The 21,497-nt window shown below is 53.9% G+C and overlaps 1 protein-coding gene across 1 annotated transcript; it reads left to right on the top strand.

The window, feature by feature from the left end:
• On the top strand, positions 19-21,388 carry PLCD1 (phospholipase C delta 1). Its single transcript, NM_001243589.1, is given in 17 exon segments — positions 19-159; positions 8,613-8,777; positions 12,024-12,252; positions 17,299-17,428; positions 17,530-17,761; positions 18,299-18,500; positions 18,619-18,763; positions 18,840-18,938; positions 18,941-18,988; positions 19,079-19,237; positions 19,471-19,630; positions 19,799-19,830; positions 19,833-19,914; positions 20,266-20,444; positions 20,538-20,670; positions 20,744-20,893; positions 21,030-21,388. Coding segments are annotated over 17 exon segments (2,265 nt in total). The 5' UTR covers positions 19-125; the 3' UTR covers positions 21,116-21,388.

Genomic DNA, 21,497 nt, shown 5'->3' with positions numbered 1-21,497 from the left:
TCTCCTCCCCTCCGCAGTCCTTTCGGGTCCCTCCACCGCACTGCGCTGGGACCCTAGGCCGCCAGCGCTGTCGCCGCGAAGAAGTGTCCCGCGGCGCCCCCCTCCCGCCGCGCCGCCCGTCGGGCATGGACTCAGGCCGGGACTTCCTGACCCTGCATGGTGAGTGTTCGGCAGGCACGCTGGGGTCCCCGCCTGAGCTGACCCTGAGCAAAGCCTACCGGCCCTGGGAGGGGGACCCCCGGCTCCTTCGGCCTCCCTCTGCCCCGCCCCGGGCCCGCCCCTCGGCTCTTTTGTCGCATTGAGGAAATCTCGGCCCTGGACCGCCGGACACGACCCTGGGCGTTTCCAGGCTTGTCTCCCAGGTCTGGCGGGTGGGGCGAGGAGAGGTGCAAGTCTGAAGATGACCCCCGGCCTCGCTGCCTCGGGGACTACTCTTCTTATCCTGGTCACGGAAGGCTGGGCTCCAGGGTCTAGCGTGCTTTGAGGGACCGAGGAGGGAAGGAACCAGCATCCACGAATAACCGAGTTCTCTCCGCCTCGTCCGGGCCGCCCGGAGAGGCTCCCCAAAGCCCAGGCGTGCCTGGACCGCGTCAGGTCGCGTGGGTGTGGCGGGGTGGGAAGGGTGGGGCGAGGTGGTTTACAAGGTTGGCGGAGGTCTGGCTGTGCCGCGGTAGCTGCCCAGCGCAAGAAATCGTAGTCAGCGACGCTCGGGCTGGGATGAGCAGCCCAGTCGCCCCCATCTGCGCACCCTCCTGGCCGGAATGGCCGGAGTCTCAGCTCTAACTGCCTGCAGCTCCTCCTTTTGTCCAGCCGAGCTCCGTCTCCCCGACCCACGGAGAAAGAGTCTAGGCCAGCTCCTTTCTGCATCGCTGTGTCTTCAGGAGAGAGAGCAGCCGCTGGTTCTGGACATCAGGGGCTGGAGGTCTTCAAGCTGCATAGGCCCCTCAACCTGTACCTGGCATTTCTCTGTTCCAGCCTGGGGACCCACCCACTCTTAGGCGGCTATGTCTTCCTGCTCCCCCAGCCAGCTCTGCAAACCCTCCCCCTCTCAGCCAACCACTGCTTAACCCCACCTCCCTCTGTTTTCTAGTACCCTGGCAGTTTGCTGCCCACCACCTATCCATCTAACCCATGCATGGAGAAAATAAATGGGAAAGAGAAAGGCAGGGATGTCCACTAGAGATCTCCCTGGAATTCAGAGAGACTCAGAGATGTTATTTTCAGCCAGCCTCCCGTCTGTCTCATGGTTCCTGGTTGGCCCATATCTGGTCCCCATGGCCCAGAGAGACCTTGCTCAGTGCCCGGAGCTGTTACCCTCATACCAGTAGTCTAGTCTCCTCAAGGCAGACTCATCCAGCTGGGTCATGGGATCCCTGCCCTTTCCAGTGCTCCTGTGTCTCCCCTCAGGACAGAAGTGAACTTAGTGTCCTGCCAGACTGGTAGGAAGGGAGGCTGGGCAGCTCAGGGGATCACAGCAGAGACATCTGCTTTCTCTCTCATCATTCCTTAGCTAGTGCTGTCTACCCTGCAGACCCCCTCTTCTGTGCCTGCTTCACTCAGACCTCCTATAAGCCCTCTGGTCACCTCTGGCATAGCAGGCGCCTCAGCTCATGGTGGAATGGGCTCCAACCTCAAGCATCTGTGCCTCTGTCCAGTCTCTCTCCCTGGGCCCTGGCCTCTTCCCTGGAGAGGAAGCCGTGTGGAGGCTCAGTCAGCACCTCCCAGTCTTATGGCATAGGCTTGGCTGCCCTGGCCCATCCTGTTTGCTACCTTCCTCCCAAGTGCCTGACTGTCCAGCCTTTGCTGCAGAGCTAGCACAAACACTGCAATCCCAAGCTGTTTCCTGAACGCCCTGCCACTTCTAGCTCATCACCCCAAATTACCTCCCTTAACTCTTTCGTTCCGCCTGCAAACCAGATTGGGAAGCAAGAATCTGGAAGGAGAACTGGTGGTGAGAGGGGGTGGTCATTGTCCTGTGCTGTTCCAGGTCGTTTACACTTCCATTGCAGTGTTTGCACCCCTTTCCTATTCGGGTCCCCAGCACTGGACATATGCTGCAGGACCACACTCTCTGGCTTGGGGCATTGAGGGTCTGTTACAAAAAGGCCCCCTCCATTGTCCCAGGGGGAGGGGGTCCACCTGGATGAGGTTGCCCTTCAGTCCTCACCCCAGGTGCATGCAGAGGCAGTGTAGTACCCAGTCACAGATTACAGGGGCAGACGGCCTGCGTTCAAGCCTTAGCTTTTTCGTCTTAGACATATCCCTTGATTTTTTTGCATCTGCGTCCTCATCTGTAAAATGGGAGATAATATCTCCTCCAAAGGATTGCAGTGAGGACTGAATGAGGTAGCACATATAAGGCAATAATGAGACCACTGCCTGGTACCTAGCAGGTGCTTGTTCCTGCAAGAGGCTTACGCCTTATGTGACCATGCTCTGTGAGTTCTTTGTAAGACAAGGGGACATAAGGTAGTCCCTAGCCAGGAAGATTGTGACTTGATCTGGGCTTAAGAATCAAAGGGCTCCTTCTTGTGCCCTTGGAGCTCTCAGACTGGTGCTCTAGTCCTCTGGCTTCCTCGCTCTACCCTGCTTCCTTTGTTCTCTCCATTCTAGCCAGGGATGCCCTGGCTTCTCCAGCAGCTCCCCAGATGTATCGAAAAGGACTATGCTTCCCAAAGCCCTCCCCTCACTGAACACATTCACCTTCACTGACTTGCCCAACACTGAATCCCTCCTGCCCCACTGTAAAAACCGGTATTTGTGAAAGTGGAAGGAGGGGTGTAGGAGAGGCCTCATCTAGATCCCAGGAGACCTGAGCTCCAATCCCAGCTTTGCCTCTACTTTCACTGTGATCCCGAGCAAATCCCTGTGCCTGTGTGGACCTATTTTCTCATCCATGGGAAAGCAGTACCTATGGCACAGGGGATGTCGTGAGGGTCAAGCACTAGGGGCAAAGGAGATCTAAGTTGGCAAAGAAGCCAGTACCCCCAAAAGATAATGCCATAATGGCAAGTTGAGGTGGCCAGCCCTCTACCCACCTCAATCATGTTTCAAAGCTGTCTGTCACCCAGGACACTTCACAGACCCACTGATCCACCTTGATCTTAACTATTTTGTACCGTAGGCCACTTTGGCAGTGAGGTGAAGGCTGCAGACCCCTCCTCAGAATCATATTTTATATATATATATATATATATATATATTTTTTTTTTTTTTCCTTTTTAGGGCTGCACTCGCAGCATAGGGAGGTTCCCAGGCTAGGGGTCGAATCGGAGCTGTAGCCACCAGTCTATGCCACAGACACAGCAATGCCAGATCCAAGTCATATTTGTGACCTGCACCACAGCTCATGGCAACCCTGGCTCCTTAACCCACTGAGTGAGTCCAGGGATCGAACCTGCCTCCTCATGGATCCTAGTCAGATTCCTTTCCTCTGTGCCACAATGGGAACTCCAGGATCATATTTTAAATGCAAAATAAATAAAATACTTAAGAATTAAAAGAAAGCAAATTATATTGATATGTAATTCTATCCATAGGTCCTCAGGGAGTTCTTGGTCCCCTGGCTAAGATCCCTGGTGTGGTTTCTCTAAAACAGAGGTTTCCCCTTATACTCTGTTTCCCCCTTTCTCCAAACAAATACCTAGTCTGTGCCCATATTCCCGTTCATCTATATTAATACACATTCTTGTGATGTATTATTCTCTGTGGTGGGACCTTAGGCAAGTCACTGTGCTTCAGCTTATTGTTATTATTGCTGTGCTTGTCTGTGCTAATAACTGGCTTTACCAGTGATTCACTGTCATTGCTGGTAACTAGAGCTTCAGCAAGGCGAATGAAAGAACTATTCAGAGGCAGAGAGTAAAAGCAAGGAGTGAGTCAGGTTTCTTGATGGTGTCCTGACCTTGGCACACAGTAGGGGCTCAATAAATAATTGCTGGGCAAATGAAAGGGAGGTTGTAACTTAACATGAAAGGTCCCACTGTTTCCAAGCACATTGGCAGCACAGTTTCGTAGAGTTGGAGTCCTTCTCTATTTATCCAAGCAAGCCCGCGTTAATGGATTCATTTTTAAGATCAGCATTTTTTCAAGAATTCATTCGCATTTGGAACCTTGGAGATTATCCCACTCAGGTAGCAAAACTCTTTTAGAAGGAAATAAGCCTGCCTGAGGTTTACAGTGAGACAACAGCCCGCTAAGTCACAATGGATTCGTTGAGTAATTACGGTAAAATACTTGGCGGGCTCTGCTGTCTGGTCTGGCTCTGCCTGACCCCGCCCCACCCGGTTCTCTGCTAGCCTCGGGAGCCCAGGCCGCCCAGGCCGCCGCCCTGCCGGGTCTTCCCTCCTCTGCTCAATCTCGCCCAGTCCTCGCATCCTCCAGCCAGGCCCCCAGCCGAGGAGGGTTTAGAATTCGCCGCTCAGGCTCCGCCCTCACACCGCCTCCAAACTCGAGGTTCCCGTCCGAACACCGCCTTTCCAGTGAGGGACCCTCCCCTGTTTCGTCCCCTGGGCCCCGGCTCCGCCCCTGGTCGTCTTCCTGGGTCTCACTCTGCCCCACTTCGCGTCCCAGACCCGGCTCCTCCTGCTCCCCACCTCTTTGGCTCTGGCTCCACCCCAATCCTTTTTCTGGGCTCTGACTTTCACCACTGTTCTGCTTCCTGGGTTATGGATGTGTCCCACTCGGCCTCTGGGTCCCGGCTCCTCCTCCAGGGCGCCCCGCCTCCCGGTTTCTACCTCCTCCCACCCCCAGCTTTGATTCCACCCTGGCCACACCTCGGGGAGGTGTCGGTCTTGCCCTTCAGAGCTGGCTCGGCCCCTCAGCACGGATTTCTGGTATCGCCCCGCCTCTAGAACCAAGCTCTTCCCTTCAAGGCCCCGGCCCACCCCGGTTCTAGCCCGCCCATCTATGCCCAGTCTCCGCCCCGATTCTCCTCCAGGGAGGCGGCTCCCGCCCTAGGGCCAGGGCTACCTTCTGGACGCCACACTGTCCCGGGCTAGGTTTAGCTGGCAGCAGGGGCAATGAAGAGCGTTATGCAGTGCCTGGGGGTCCAGAGGAGCCGGAGCCAGGGGCACTCGAGAGAGCTCTACCTGCAGGAGCAAAGCCTCAAGGTGGCAGCGCTTAATGGGCAGAGGCTGGGTAAGGGATGCAGCCCCCCTCCCCTCTGGATCTGCGGAGGCTGGGAAGGCAGCTGGGTCAGGACACACGCTGTACGTTCCTGGTTTTGGGGATTGGACCAGTTTAGTATTTCTTTGAGTGTGTGAGTGTGACTCAGGGTGGGGCTCTGTTTGCAAGGGTGGCATGAGGCGTGAGTACTGGGGGGACTGGCTACCATTCTCCTGATCTACCTCAGCCCCTCCAGAGTTCTCTGCCCTTTGCCACCCCCAAACCATCCTGTTTACAAACCCAGTGATTCTGTCATTTGTATAGCACTGGGAGCCGCTGTGCAGGAATGATGATATGTAACACTGTATAAACAAGTGGCACGAGTGTGACAGTGTGCGACCCAGTGTGATGCTGTGTACCATGTGTAACTGTGGGTGACAGATGTGACAGTGGGTGATCCAGGTGACTGATGCTGTCATTCTGTGTTATGGTATGTGTGTTCCTTGGATTTTCTGTGGTTACTCTTTGTGGGGGCTACATAAGGTAATATTTCCTTAGCACTGACCCTGTGGGCAGGCTTCTGAGTCCTGACTCTTCCATGTAACTTCCTTCAGCCTCAGTTTCATCCTCTGTAAAATGGGAACAATGACAGTGCCTTCCTCATAGGGTTGTTGAGGGGATTAAATACATGTGCTGAGAACAGGGTCTTATCGAAGTATGAACTATTATTATTACAGCGGCTACTGTTATTATCATGATGACAATGTTCTGGCACTGTATGTTGTGTGGTGATATGTAACTGAGTGTGCTGGTGTGATGTCTTGTGATTGTGTATGTGTGTAGCTATGTCTGTGTAGCTGTGTATTGCTCTGGGTCCCAAGCTCAGTATGCCTCCATTCTGCATCACCTTAGGTACATGGGCATCACCTTAGGTACTTGGGCAGGGCTCCTGGCACTGCCCACCTGGCCTCCCATTAGCACTGCAGCCCACTGTGCACTTCTCATGGCCACCTCACTGCATGAAGCTACAAGGTCAATCCAGGAGCCCTGAGCTGAGGCCCCTCATCAACACCCTCCCACAGGAGGAGGAGGTTCTACAGTTGAGTAAGCAAGGCTGGGTGAGGGAGGGGTTCCCACAGACCTTCTGGGCGCTAAGGGAGCAAGGGTGGTGGGGACAGGCAGCCCAGAGGCCTCAGAAACAAAAGGGCTTCAGATGAGGCTCAGAGATGGAGATGCCTGCTGGCTTTCCCAGCGGACCAGAGGACAGTGGCTATCATCAATACTCCTTGGGACCGAGGTTATTCCGGAAGCCATGTCGGCAGCCAGGGGACTTATCTCTGCCTGACTGCAGACGGGGCAGCAGCCTGGCTCCAGGACAGGATGAACATGTCATCTTTTCAGTGTTTTCCAGAGCGGGAGGGCGGGGCTCACCTTCTACCTTCCAACCCCGTGCCCTGGCTCCCCCGCTCCCGGCTGTGCCACATGCAGTGGCTTGACCTAATGCTCCAGCTGGGGGGCAGGGGGTGCAGGCAGAGAGTAAGGAGATGTCCCTTCTCTTCTAAAAGGTCATGGAAAACCGGGCTGAGCTGAGGCAGAGGCGCCTCTCGCCTCTGGCAGCTGAGAACTAGCTTCCCTTTCCTCTGTCTTGAGCCCCATAGACAGAACTCCCAGTTGAAGACATCCTGCAGGAGTCCCTTCCTCCTTCACTGCCCCCCCCACCACCACCACCCAGGGCAGAAGGGAAATGGACACTAAGGCAGGGGGTGGAGAGACTTAGGACAAAGGTGGTGGAAGGTGACATCAGACTGTCACCTCTGAGGAGGCCCTGAGCCTCCTCCAGCTCTGTTCTCACCCAGTGCTGGTGGGAAAACAGAGAGGGAAGGAAGTTGCCTAAAGCCATGGTTGGGGGAGGGTGTTAGTATGGGGTGCTGTTCCTACTGGAGACAGGAGAATGGGGAGGGATAGAGTCGGGGTGGGTGGCTGAGGCCCTGGGAAGTGGTCCAGAAGATGTGCAGGACCTGTATGTGTGTGGAGCAGGCTGGCTGGGGGTAGGGAATGGGAACATGGGTAAAATCCCTCAGGGTCTGGGGATCTGGTTCAGAAAAGAAGAGCTTATAGGTGTCGGCACAGTCCCCTCAGACTAGACCGGTATGGTCCCTCATGCCACTACTCTGACAGGGCAGAAGGATAAAGGTTGCTGAAAAGCCACACAGTTTTTGTTTTGGGGACAGAAGTGAGGTGAGATGGTCTATTGGCCCTGACCAGAGCTGACTGCTGGACTACATGTGGCCAGGGTGATATGTCTAGAACTAGATGTATCTGTCTCTATGTTACACTGATGAATCATGATGGTGGTAGTGGGGGGGGGGGTTCTCCTTCGTCACAGTTGGTACAGGGTCTGCTTGGGATGACAGCTCCTGGGGAGCCAGGCCCGTTCCTACTGTGCCTGGCAGAATGAAGGGAGCCTATGTCTCAGGCCAGCCTGGGTCTCTGAAGAGAGGCAGACAAGAGGGTGCCAGGTAGCCAGGGTCCTCCCTTCCATAGGACTCTGGGCCAGGTCCTGCCTCAGTTTCTGAAAGGGCTGCACTGTGCCTTAGACCCAGGACACCCAAGGACTCTCAGAGACAGACTGGGTAGGGACAGGGAGCCCAGAAGGCCAAACACAGGCCCCATTGGGCTCCTCTGTCTCTTGTGGGGGCAGGGATAATCAACCTACTCAAGCAGGTCTAATTCAGGGGTAGAGGCAGCATGAGTGAGGGTGCTGGGGATGGGCACATGGGTCCTACAGCAAGCACAGTGTGGAACCAAGCACTGCAGCTGCGGTTGCCTTGAGAGCTCCCCAGATTCATGCATCACTCCATTTAACTGTAGAACTTCCCTTCAAGGTGGATGCTATACTCAGTTTACAGATAGGCAAGTCGAGGCCCTGAAACATGAAGTCACTTGCCCAGGTCACGCAGGGGTCAGGAAGCGACCTGGACCTAGCACCAGTGATTCCAGAGTCACGGGACTTGGAAAGCCACTGGACTCATGATGCTCTGGGGTCCATTTCCATCTGATTCTGCCCCTTTTCCTTCCTGCTCTGCCCCATCTTTTGGTCCCAGCTTCCTTCAGGGCACTCTGATCCCTAAGTACGCTGGTGTGGGGCCCACTTTGTCTTTCAGGGCCGGGCCATTTCTGAGGGGTCTGGTTCACCCAGGAACCAGGTGTTTTTGGATTAGCTTCCCTCCCTTGGTCCATTCAGCTGTAGGTGGCAGGTCATAATGTTTACAATGAGGCTTTGAGTAGGCGGTTATCCTAAGGTTTGCACTGCCTTGGCTAGAATCATCGATATTTTCCTGGAGAAGGCTGGGCTCCAGAATCAAGTTGGAGTAAGGGTGGCAGAAGGAGAAGTGGACAGAGAGCTGAGGATGAGGCTGGTGAAAAATGAACTGAGAAGATCCAGAGGTGGGCATGGCCAGCTGGGACACTACGGGAGGTGGCCTCTTACCAGCTCTGCCCCCTAGGCCTACAGGATGACAAGGACCTACAGGCACTGCTGAAGGGTGGCCAGCTTTTGAAGGTGAAATCTAACTCATGGCGGAGAGAACGCTTCTACAAGTTGCAGGAGGACTGCAAGACCATCTGGCAGGAGTCCCGCAAGGTCATGCGAACACCTGAGTCGCAGCTGTGTGAGTGCCCTGGGCTGAGGGGGAGGGCGGGGTGTGGAACCTATGCTTGGGTGGGGAAACTAACCCTGGCTGGGGTGGGCCGGGTGAAGGTCAGCCATGGACTCGACCAGAGGTAGGGAAATAGAGGCCTGGCCTGGCGGGCTGTGGATCAGTCATGCAACCAGGACCAGATACGGAGAAACTTGAGGACTAGACTAGACTCCAGACTGGGCTAGAGAGGACAGGCATGGACCAAGGGCCACAGATGGAGGATGCTAAAGCCTTTGGGGATAGGAATACATGGCCGTGACCACAGGTGGGGAAAGCCAGGCTCACAGGGAGGGAGGGAGCTAGACAGTATTGCCTGAACTCACAGGTATCCACCCAAATGTTTGTGGAAAGGAGCGAAACTGGGCAGACTAGGATTCCAGGTGTGGTGAGGCCCAAAGTCCGGGGGGGAAGATAAGGCCCTTCCGGGTGTCAGTGGCCAGGATGTGAGGCGGGGCCACAGGAGGCAGCTCCTCCCTGGGACTGGGGCCAGAATAGGGAGGCTAGGGTGGAGCAGGGCTGGACTTGCAGAGAGAGGCTTTGGCTGGGCAGTGCCCTTGAGGGTGTGGGCCTGAGGGCTCTCTGGAGCCTGCAGAAAAAGCCCAGGAATCCAAAGCTCAGGCATGCAGATGGAAAGTGCATCCCGCAAGGCCTAAGGGAGAAAGCTCTCTAACTGGTGTCCTTTCACGCAGATTGCCCTAAAGATTTTGTAAAATGAGAGGGCCCCTCTGCACCTTTACTTGGTGGGAAAATTTTAGATCAAAGCTATCCAAAAGAACTTTCTATGATAATGGAAAGGTTCTCCATCTGTGCTGTCCAATATGGCAGCTATTAGCCATCTGTGGCCATTGAGCACGTGAACTGTGGCTAGGATAACTGAGGAAACTGAATTCTTAATTTTAGTGAATTGTAACTAATTTATATTTAAATAGCCACATGTGGCTGGTGGGCAGAGAGAGCACTGCAGCTAGATTTCACACAGCCCAAATCCCTGGAAATCGCTCGCCCATTCACCTGTTCTTGGCTGTGGGGGGTGCGGGAACAGGCAGGGTCAGCCCACTGGCAGGTCTACGGGGAGTGAGTCCAGACACAGGTGACAGGGTCCAGGTGGGAAGGGAGCAGAAGGAAAGGGAGGGTACCGAGGTGGGGTCTGCCAGGCACCCCCAGGCATTGGGCAGAAACCTGAGAAGGTATGGCCTGCAGGTCTGTGGCAGGGCGAGGGGGAGCCAGGAAGGGAGGAGGGTCCCCTAGCTGGGTCCTGGGGGCTGTGGGCCAAGGGAGGTTTCTGAGCTGGGCAGGACAGAATCAGAGAGGATGGAGCCAGAAGAGCTTTCAGAAAGCTACCCTGAGTACATGTCTGTCACCTGATGCAGGAGTGACCGCCTCTGCTTCTGTCTGTGGCACCAGTCAGGCTCCTTCACAGGCCCCTGCCCTGATACTGGTTTCCTGTTTGACACTGGCGGGTGGCGGCACCGTGGGAACCGGGCATCTTACTCTTGAGCCCTGGTATTTCTGAGTGCCCAACCGCCAGCCGGTACACGTGCATGGTTCCCAGTGTATGTCTGGCACTTGGTGGGGTGGGCAGGGGGCACACAGAGAAGTAGGAGGTCCATGCCTTTTCAGACCTGAGCTGGAGAGCTGGAAACCTCATACAGGGACAGCTGTGAGCTCAGGCAGGAGGAGCATCCCAGGCAGGTGGCCCGGTGTGAGCAAAGGTGCAGAAGAGAGAACGAGGAAAGGGCCTGAGTGAGGTGCCTGTGCCCTGAGAGGAGGGCCTCAGAGGCACAGATGGGGCGCTGGGCTCCAGGTGTGCTCAGGTAAGGAACATAGCAGGAAGAGGCTCTTTTCCATGGCAGAAACAGAGACAGATTGGCTGAACACGCGGGTCAGCTGCTTCCCTCCCCTGGGTGAGCAGTGAGACTGCCCTCCCAGGGAAACTGAGGCCAGGAGCGGGGGAAGTGGAGCAGGCTCCCCCGGTCCCAGGTCTCTTTGCCTCTGCTTCCTGCTCCCTAAGCTCTGGTTCCTGTAGGCAGACAATGATTATCAGCAGGGAAGGCATCGCCCGGCCAGGCTTCCTGTTTTCACTCTCAGCCCAGGGCAGCTGCAGCTGGTGTGGGGCCAAGCGGGCCAGCGGGCCGTCGCGGAAGGATTAAGCAGGGATATCCCCTGCACCCCAGATGGCCCAGGGTTAACGTGTTCCCACCGGAGAGTCTGCTGCCTGGGCTGGCACGGGCCACACCTGTGGGGCCTGCAGGTGGCCAGGAGGCGCCTGGGCTCCCAGTGTAGGTAGCCATAGGGAGAGCCAGAGCTGGTCTGGGACGCAGGACAGATGGGATGGGGATGGCTCGGGATAGGGATGCAGCAGGGGCAGAGCCCAGCTGGTGGCAGTAGCTCCCAGCCAGGCCAGGGAGGGCACCCTGAGGGTGAAGCGGGCCAGCAGCACCTTGCTGTTCCCTGAAGCTTGCAAGGCTGGGCTGCAACAGGAAGCACCCCCTGGCTCCCAAGGGCAGAACGATGCCATCCCAGGCCCCAAGGGGCACCCTCCAGTCTGCCTCCAGGGATCCTGGAGCACCATCCCTGCCAAGGAACTCCCTGAGATCAAGACACATACAGATCCATGTAGGGCAAGGCCCTGGCTGCCCCCTGACACAGTACTTCTCCCTCTGTCCCCAGACCCCATGGCCAGGGCTGACCAAGGGTAGCAGTCAGGAGACTGGAGCCACCCTCCTGAGGGGTCAGGAGAGGGAGGCTCTCGTGGCCATCTTGAAAGGAGGACGAGCCCAGAGTCAAGTACAATCAGAAGAGTGTGTGGCCTCCTCTCTGTCACAGGCCCCAAGCTCCAGAATGGTCTCCATCTCTCTGTCTGAGAGCCCTGTCCCAATCTTTTCCCAGGGGCTCCGTTCCCTCCCAGCAGGGAAATGGGGCAGGGGGCAGGTGGCAGGACTCTAGGTGCCCTTCCCACCCTAAAGGCAGCCTCTCTGTCTGCCTTTCCCTGGGCGTTTCCACTCTGTTCACTATAGCCGTGTCCACTTCAGTCTCTGTCCTTCAACCATCCTCCTGCCTCTGTCCTCCCTCTCTGGTTCAATGCCTGAGCACCAGTCCTGGCTATGTCTCTAAGCTGCACTTGCTCCCCATGCTGGGGCACCAGCCATGCTGGGGGCAGGGCTTGGCCTCATGGCTCTCTCTGCCCCCCACACCCGACCCGTCTCCTCCCTGCAGTCTCCATCGAGGACATTCAGGAGGTGCGGATGGGGCACCGTACCGAGGGCCTGGAGAAGTTTGCCCGGGACGTGCCTGAAGACCGCTGCTTCTCCATCGTCTTCAAGGACCAGCGCAACACCCTAGACCTCATCGCCCCATCACCGGCTGACGCCCAGCACTGGGTGCTGGGCCTGCGCAAGATCATCCACCACTCAGGCTCCATGGATCAGCGGCAGAAGCTGCAGCAGTATCCTTCTGGTGGCGGTGGGTCCAGGCCCAGCCTGTGGCTACTGGCTGTGGTTGTCCCCAGGGCAACCTGGGTATGGAAGATACCTAGCTCGGGCCATCACACCAAATACTGTAGGTGGGTGCTTTAAACAATAGGAATTGATTTGCTTACTGTTTGGAGGCTGAAAGTCCAAGGTCAGGGGGCCAGCATGGTCTGGTTCTGGTGAGCTCTCTTCCTTGCTTCTAGCCTTCACATGGCAAAGAGAGAGAGATAGGGATTAGTGTCTCTTCTTACATATACACTAATCCCATCATGAGGGCCCCACTCATAATCTCACCTAAATCTCTCAAGGCCTCATCTCCAAATATATCTCATGGGGGGAGCAGAAAAGGTACTGGAGCCCAAGGGCCAGATAGCAGTGCAGCCTCCTGAAATCCCCCATCCCCCCTCTGTAACCAGCATGGAACTGAGAGGCTGGGGATGCTGAGGGGAGCTGCCTGCTTCAATGGGAGACCTGATCTTGGATGTTTTAATTATGTTTCCTAGAGTGACTACATTTTTTCCTCTCTGGGAGTTTGGGAGGCCATGGTCTATTCACACTTACCCCCATAGCCTGTGCCATTCTTTGGGGAGTGATGGGGTTCTCCCAGGACTGGTAGGTAGGCCAGTCCCTAGGCTTGAATCTAATCTACTTCAAAATCTAGGTGTAAAATAATGTACTAGTCTATGATTCAAAGTGTTTGGGCTTCTGGTATATAGGATTAGGGTGGAACCGGCACCAGTGCTTTGTTTTTTTTTTTTTTTTTTTTTTTTTTGACAGCTTTATTGGGATATAATTCATCTTCTTAAAGTGTACAAGTCCATGCTTTTTAGTGTAGTCACAGAGTTAGGTAACCATCAACCAATAACTTTAAAGATTTTTCATCACCCCCCAAAAGAAACCCCATACCCTTTAGCAGGCTACATTTTCCCACAACCTCAGCCCTTGACAACCACTACTTTACCTTCTGTGTCTATATATTTGTCTCTTCTGGACATGTTATATAAATGGAATCATACAGTCTTGTGATTGGCTTCTTTCACTGAACACCATGTTTTTAATGTTCATCCATGCAGTGGCATGCATTAATACGTCATTCCTTCTTATGCCTGATTCTATACCATTGTATAGTTATTCCACATTTTATTTATCCATTCAGCAATAATGGACATTTGGGTTTCTGCTTTTGGGCTTTTCTGCATAGTGCTGCTATGAACATTTGAGTAGAAGTTTTTGTGTAGACATATGGTCTCATTTCTCTTGAGAATTTCTGAGTCTTACGTTTACTGTATGTTTAATTTTTTGAGGAACTGCCAAACTGTTTTCTAAAGAGGAAATTTACATTCCCACCAGCAGTGTATGAGGTTCTGAGTACTCAAATCTTCGCTAACCCTTCTTGTTATCTGCCTTTTTTATTACAGCCATCCTTGTGGGTTTGAAGTGATATTTCATTGTGGTTTTGATTTGCATTTCCTTGATGGCTAATGATGTTGAGCATCTTTACATGTGGCTACTGGCTATTTGTATATCTTTTTGGAGAAGCAGCTATTCAATAGGTCCTTGGCCGATTTGTTGTTGTTACGCTCTTTTTTAACAGAACTATTTATTTTAATTTTTAATTGTGGTAATACATATGTAAAATTTACTATCTTAACCAGTTGGTTTTGTTTTTTGTTTTTTGCTTTTTTTGTTTTTTGTCTTTTAGGGCCGCACCCGAGGCATATGGAGGTCCCCAGGCTAGGGGTCCAATCAGAGCTGTAGCCGATGGCCTACGCCAGAGCCACAGCAATGCCAGATCCGAGCCATGTCTGTGACCTACACCACAGCTCACGGCAACGCTGGATCCTTAACCCACTAAGCGAGGCCAGGGATCGAACCCGAAACCTCATGGTTCCTAGTCAGATTCATTTCTGCTGCACCATGACAGGAACTCCTATCCTAATCTTTTTTAAGTGTACAGTTCAGTAGTGTTAAGTACATTCACATTGTTGTGCAGCCCATCTTCAGAACTCTTTTCATCTTGTTTTTTTTGTTTGTTTTAAAGATTTTAATTTTTCTATTATAGTTGATTTACAATGTTCCATCAACTTCTGTTGTATAGCAAAGTGACCCAGTCAGGACCCAGTCACACACACACATTCTTTTTTTCACATTATCTCCATCACGTTCCATCACAAGTGACCAAATATAGCTCCCTGTGCTATGCAGCAGGATCTCATTGCTTATCTACTCCAAATGCAGTAGTTTGCATCTACTAACCCCAGACTCCCAGTCCATCCCACTCCCTCCTCCTCCCCCTTAGCAATCACAAGTCTGTTCTCCAAGTCCATGAGTTTATTTCTTTTCTGCAGATAGGTTCATTTGTGCTGTATATTAGATTCCAGACATAAGTGATATCATATGCTATTTGTCTTTCTCTTTCTGACTTACTTCACTCAGCATGAGTCTTGAGTTCCATCCATTCTTTTCACCTTGTAAAACTAAAACTCTGTACCCATTAAATAGTAACACCCCATTCCACCCTCCCCTGAGCCCCTGGCAACCACTGTTCTACCTTCTGTCTCTATGAATTTAATTACTCTGCTTCCTCATTTAGGTGGAATTATACAGTATTTGACTTTTGGCCACTGGCTTATTTCACTTAGCATAATGTCCTCAAGGTTCATCCATATTGTCGCATATGTTAAAATTTCCATCCCTTATAAAGGCTGAACAATATTCTACTGTATGTATGGCCCACTCTTTGCCTATTCACTTATCCATTAATGGACACTTGGGTTACTTACACCTTTTGTCCACTGTGAATAATGCTTTAAACATGGGTGTACAAGTGTCTCTCTAAGACCCTGTTTTCAATTATTTTGGATATACACCTAGAAGTGAAATTGCTGTTTCCTATGATAATTCTAATTTCTGTTTTTTGAAGAACCACCATACTGGTTTCCATAGCATCTGTACCATTTCACAACCCCACCAACAGTGCACAAATGTTCCAATTTCTCCACATCCTTAACAACACTTGATATTTTCTTTCTTTCTTTCCTTCCTTCCTCCCTCCCCTCTCTCTTTTTCTCTCTTTTTAAGGCCGCACCTGCAGCATTGGAAGTTTCTAGGCTCAGGGTTGAGTCGGAGATACTGCTGCTGGCCTACACCACAGCCAGAGCAACACGGGAGCCGAGCCGTTGCTGCAACCTACACCATAGCTCATGGCAACGCTGGATCCCCAACCACAGAGCAAGGCCAGGGATCGAACCTGCATCCTCATGGATACTAGTCGGATTTGTTGCCACTGTGCCACAATAGGAACTCCGGTATTTTCTTTTTTCCATAGATTATTTTCTTTTCTTTTGCTTTTAGGGCGATACCCAGGACATATGGAAATTCGCAGGTTAGGGGTTGAATTGGAACTGCAGCTGCCAACAACAGCCTCAGACACAACAATGCCAGATCCGAGGTGCTTCTGCGACCTGCACCACAGCTCACAGCAATGCCAGATCCTTAACCCACTGAGCAGGGCCAGGGATCAAACACACATCCTCATGGATACTAGTCAGATTTGTTTCTGCTATGCCACAATGGGAACTCCTTTAATAGGTATCTTACAGTTTTGATTTGCATTTCTCTAATGATTAATGATGTTGAACATGTTTTATGTGCTTTTGTGCATCTTCTCTGGAGAATGTTTATTCAAATCTCTGGCTAATTTTTTTTTTTTTTTTTGGTCTTTTTTGCTATTTCTTGGGCCGCTCCCGCAGCATATGGAGGTTCCCAGGTTAGGGGTCTAATCAGAGCTGTAGCTGCCGGCCTACGCCAGAGCCACAGCAACACAGGATCCAAGCCGCGTCTGCAACCTACACCACAGCTCACGGCAACGCCGGCTCTTTAACCCACTGAGCAAGGGCAGGGACCGAACCCGCAACCTCATGGTTCGTAGTCGGATTCGTTAACCACTGCGCCACGACGGGAACTCCTCTGGCTAATTTTTTAATTGGGTTATTTATCTTTGTATTATTGAGCTCTAAGAGTTTTTGTTTTATTTTAAATACATTCTAAATACAAGTCTCTTATGAGATAAATGCTTTGCAAATAATTGTTCCCATTCTGTGGGTTCTTTCTTTTTTTGTTCTATTTTCTGAAGCACAAAAGTTTTTTGGTTTTTTGTTTGTTTTTTACAGCTGCACTCATGGCATGTGGAAGTTCCCGGGCAGATGGAATCAGAGCTGCAGCTGTGAACTATGCCACAGCGCAGCAATGCCAGATCCTTTAACCCTTTAATCCACTGCTCAGGGCCAGGGATTGAACCCACACCTTCACAGTGACATGAGCCACTGCAGTCAGATTCTTAACTGACTGTGCCACTGCAGGAACTCCCACTATCATGTTTTCATTGCGCTCATGCATTTCCATTGCCTTTTTCTATAGTGAGCTCTCTGTTTTCTGTGGAATATAGCATGAAGCTCCCCTTTTTCTGTTACCAAAGTCAAGGCTGATGAGCGAAATAAAGGGAAAGAAATCAGTGGCCCAATAATGACACCATGATCCAGGCTTTGTTTTTGCATGTGATGTCCCCTCCTTCTGATCAGTGGCTTAAAATGTGCTGTTTCCTATTAAATAAGCCTCAAGTTGTTTAATCAAGTTGGGTAACAATTATATACTGAAAACCAGAAAGACATACCTTGAAACGTGAACAGTAGTAAGAGGGCCATGGGGGCTTTGTTTGCTTACTTTTCTGCATTTTATAAATTGTCTGTAATGAACCCTTTAGAGTGAGAAATGTCTTTGAAATTTTGAAAGGGTTCAAAGCCAGAATATAGGAAAAAGACCCCATCATCAGATGTCACATTTCATCCAAAGAGGTCACTAGGTCTTGCCCCTGAAATGTGGATGTGCCAGTAAGTTGAGCTTGCAGGGAGCTGTGTCAACAGGGATTTCAATCTGCCTGCACTCAGAAGTTAACCATGAGCTTGAACCGTGGCTCTGGCTGGGGTACTGGGGCTCCTATTATTTCCTTACATCTTGCCCAGCTGGATTCACTCCTGCTTGCGAAAAGCTGACAAAAACAAGGACAACAAGATGAGCTTCAAGGAGGTGCAGAACTTCCTGAAGGAGCTCAACATCCAGGTGGATGACAGCTATGCCCGGAAGATCTTCAGGGTGAGGCAGGAAGCGAGGGCTGGGTGTACCTGGCAGTGGGTCCTTGACCGCAGCCCTGGGCCTGCTCTGAGCCCTGCCCACCTGGTGTCCTGGCTCTGCAGGAATGTGACCACTCTCAGACGGACTCTCTGGAAGATGAGGAGATTGAGACCTTCTACAAGATGCTGACCCAGAGGAAGGAGATTGACCGCATCTTTGAGGAGGCTGCTGGCTCTGAGGAGGCCCTATCAGTGGATCAGTTAGTGGCGTTCCTGCAGCACCAGCAGCAGGAGGAGGCAGCGGGGCCTGCCCTGGCACTCTCTCTCATTGAGCGCTATGAGCCCAGCGAGACAGGTGAGGGCCCCAATGGGTGGGGAGATGGCACCCCAAGAGTAGGTTGCTGGAGGGAAGCGGGCTTCTCAGCCAGCCCCAGGGCCCTTGGTCAGAAATTCCCTGCCCCAAGAAAGCAGGCCAATGGGAGGCAGGGTTCTGGCATCATGACCCCTCCCCCAGGAAGGAAGCTAGGGGAGGCTGGAAAAGCAGGTATTTTTCCTGCTTCACTTCTTGTGCCCGTGCAGGGCACAAAGCTTTAAGACTTAAGATGGGGGCCCTGTCCTGGAGAAGGAGGAGATAAGGTTCCACCTCAGAAGGCCTCACAGCATGTGGGACAGAAGAGGAGAACACAGGGCTCACCCTGGGTAGTTACCGTCTGGTCCAGAGACTCAAACGTACCCCCTTCCAAGAGCTATCAAGGATCTGTTTAGGATGGGAGACTGGGGAAGTGGGGGCCCTCTGCCCAGGGCAGTGGCGCCAGAAAGGTCCCCTGACCCTGGGAGGAGGCTGGCCTGCGAAGGGCTCTGACCAACAGCTCTGACGCCGCCCTCCTCCCAGCCAAGGCGCAGAGGCAGATGACCAAGGACGGCTTCCTTATGTACCTGCTCTCCGCCGATGGCAGCGCCTTCAACTTGGCGCACCGGCGGGTCTACCAGGACATGGGCCAGCCGCTCAGCCACTACCTGGTGTCGTCCTCCCACAACACTTACCTGCTAGAAGACCAGCTTACGGGGCCCAGCAGCACAGAAGCCTACATCCGGTGGGGCCCCGCGGGCGCGGGAATTGTGCACAAGGCGGAGGCGGGGCTAGCGTGAGGGGCGGGGCCGGCATGAGGGTGCGGGGCGGGACCGAGGGTCTAGCCGCCACCCTACCCACAGGGCGCTGTGCAAAGGTTGTCGCTGCCTAGAGCTGGATTGCTGGGATGGGCCCAACCTGGAGCCTATCATCTACCACGGCTACACCTTCACCTCCAAGATCCTCTTTTGCGACGTGCTTAGGGCCATCCGGGACTACGCCTTCAAGGTGGGCGCGCCCCTGGGGGTAAGGAGGGGGATGATCGGAGCTGAGCAACACTCCTAATCTACCCTTGGGCCTCCAGGCGTCCTCTTACCCAGTCATCCTGTCCCTGGAGAACCACTGCAGCCTGGAGCAGCAGCGCGTGATGGCGCGACACCTGCGCGCCCTCCTGGGCCCCATGCTTTAGATCGGCCATTGGATGGGGTCACCACCAGCCTGCCTTCTCCTGAGGTGCCTGGCGGGATGGGGTGCCCAGAGGAGAGGGTAGGGGACTGGCGGGGAGGCTAGCTGGGTCTTGACCAGCTGCTCCTCCATCCTTAGCAACTGAAGGGGAAGATCTTGCTGAAGGGGAAGAAGCTTGGGGGGCTTTTTCCTCCAGGAGGGGAAGGCAGCCCAGAGGCCACTGTGGTGTCAGATGAGGATGAGGCCGCAGAGATGGAGGATGAGGCAGTGAGAAGCCGAGTGCAGCACAAGCCCACGGTTAGAGGGGGAGTGGCTGGGGGCAAGGGAGGAGGGAGCAGCCCTGGGGCCCTCCCGCATCATTACCCTCCATCACCCCGTGGGATGTTTGCCTTGTCCGGGTTCTCTATGGCTGCCATTCAGACCCTCTGCCCCCTCTGTCTCCTTCTCTCTGTCTCTCTGGGTTTCTGGCTCTCTCAGTGCCCACCTGCCCCAACCTCTGAATCTAACCCGGGCCTCCCCATGGCCCCCAGGAGGACAAGCTCAGGCTAGTGAAGGAGCTCTCCGATATGGTCATTTACTGCAAGAGTGTCCACTTTCGGGGCTTCCCCAGCCCTGGCACCCCCGGGCAGGCTTTCTATGAGATGGCATCCTTCTCTGAGAACCGCGCCCTCCGACTGCTCCAAGAGTCAGGTGAGCCCAGCCCTGCATCCCCAGGCTGCTGTCCATCTACCTGACCACCTGAGCTGGGCAGGGCCCAGACTGTCCCTCTCTTCCTCCACTGTTACCGGGCGGAGCTGGTGGGGAGGGGCTTGGGCTCACCAGGAGGCCTCCACTTCTGATCAGCTCCAACTCCCTCAGGAAACAGCTTTGTCCGCCACAACGTGAATCACCTAGCAGGATCTACCCTGCTGGCTGGAGAACGGACTCCTCCAACTATAACCCCGTGGAGATGTGGAACTCTGGCTGCCAGATTGGTACGGGCTGGCTGAGACGGGGAGGAGGCCTGGGTGATGGTTTCTGCCTGGAGGGCCAGGGGCCAGGAGCCTCTGGGGACCTGGGCAGAGCCAGATACAGGGATTTGTGGGCTCAGGATCTGGCAGTCTGTTTGGAAATATCCCCCAGCAGCACATGGCAGCATCTGAAATCTGTCATCCTTTGAATCCTGGCACCAGAAATGCATGGGCGTTGGTGTGGTGGGTCAGGGAGGGTGGCAGGTGGGTATCAGGCATCAGAGTGATCCTGGACCCTGCTTTTGCTTAGGACTCTGTACCCCCAGTATTTCTGAGGGCAACCCACAGCCTCTGATTGCTCTGTCCTGCCCTTAGTGGCCCTGAACTTCCAGACACCTGGGCCAGAGATGGACGTGTACCAGGGCCGCTTCCAGGACAACGGGGCCTGTGGGTATGTGCTGAAGCCTGCCTTCCTGCGAGACCCCAACTCTGCCTTCAACTCCCGTGCCCTGGCTCAGGGGCCCTGGTGGGCTCGGAAGCGGCTCAGTGTCAGGGTATGGTCGGCCACAGGAGGGACAGGTGCCCACAGGCCTCCCTTCTCCCCCAATCCTATCCTGAACCCTCCACTGTCCCCCACCTTCCCTCAGGTCATCTCAGGGCAGCAGCTGCCAAAAGTCAACAAGAATAAGAATTCAATTGTGGACCCCAAGGTGACAGTAGAGATCCACGGTGTGGGCCGTGATGTGGCCAGTCGCCAGACCGCTGTGGTCACCAATAACGGTATGTGTCAGGCCAGTGTTGGGCCCGGCTTCTGGAGCCCGTCTGTGCTGCTGACACAGTGCCTGCCCCCTAGGTTTCAACCCTTGGTGGGACACGGAGTTTGAGTTTGAGGTGGTTGTGCCTGAGCTGGCCCTCGTGCGCTTCGTGGTGGAGGATTATGACGCCTCTTCCAAGAACGACTTCATTGGCCAGAGCACCATCCCCTTGAGCAGCCTCAAGCAGGGTGAGTGTTTGTCAAGGGAGGGGACAACTGGGAGGGGGGTGGCATCTCTTGGGCGGGGCCTGCTGTCCCTTGAGGTACCCTCCCTGAGTGACCCAACCTCTCTCCATGTGCTCCTGCCCGCCCATCCGCCTGCTAGGATACCGCCACGTCCACCTCCTGTCCAAGAATGGAGACCAGTACCCGTCTGCCACCCTCTTTGTGAAGGTGGCCCTCTGGGACTAGGCCTGGAGAGTCTCCGGGGGGCTGCCCCGCGCGGAATGGGCCCACTGTCCACATCTAGGGGGCAGGACAGGGGCTGCTCTCAACCTCTCGCTCAGAGCTGGCGACCCCGCACTGCCTTCAGCTCCAACCTGTTTTCTGTGCTGCTGCCTCTCGGAACCCAGGAGCTGGCCCCATGCCTGGAGCTGTCCCCAGTTCCATCAGGAATGACACTGCAGCCCTCTCCACCCTCACTGGCCCTAGGTTGAGGGATTTTATAAAAATCCTAAGAATAAGTCCTGTGGTCTCTTTACCTTCATGCCAGAAAATTCCCGTAAATTGCATACATGCGCGTGCGTGCCTGTGCGCGTGCGTAGAGTACCTCACTCCACTCCTCCACACTCAC

This window comes from Sus scrofa, chromosome 13 (assembly GCF_000003025.6).
Source record: "Sus scrofa isolate TJ Tabasco breed Duroc chromosome 13, Sscrofa11.1, whole genome shotgun sequence".
Taxonomy (NCBI): domain Eukaryota; kingdom Metazoa; phylum Chordata; class Mammalia; order Artiodactyla; family Suidae; genus Sus; species Sus scrofa.
This window is presented reverse-complemented; position numbering and strand designations above follow the sequence as displayed.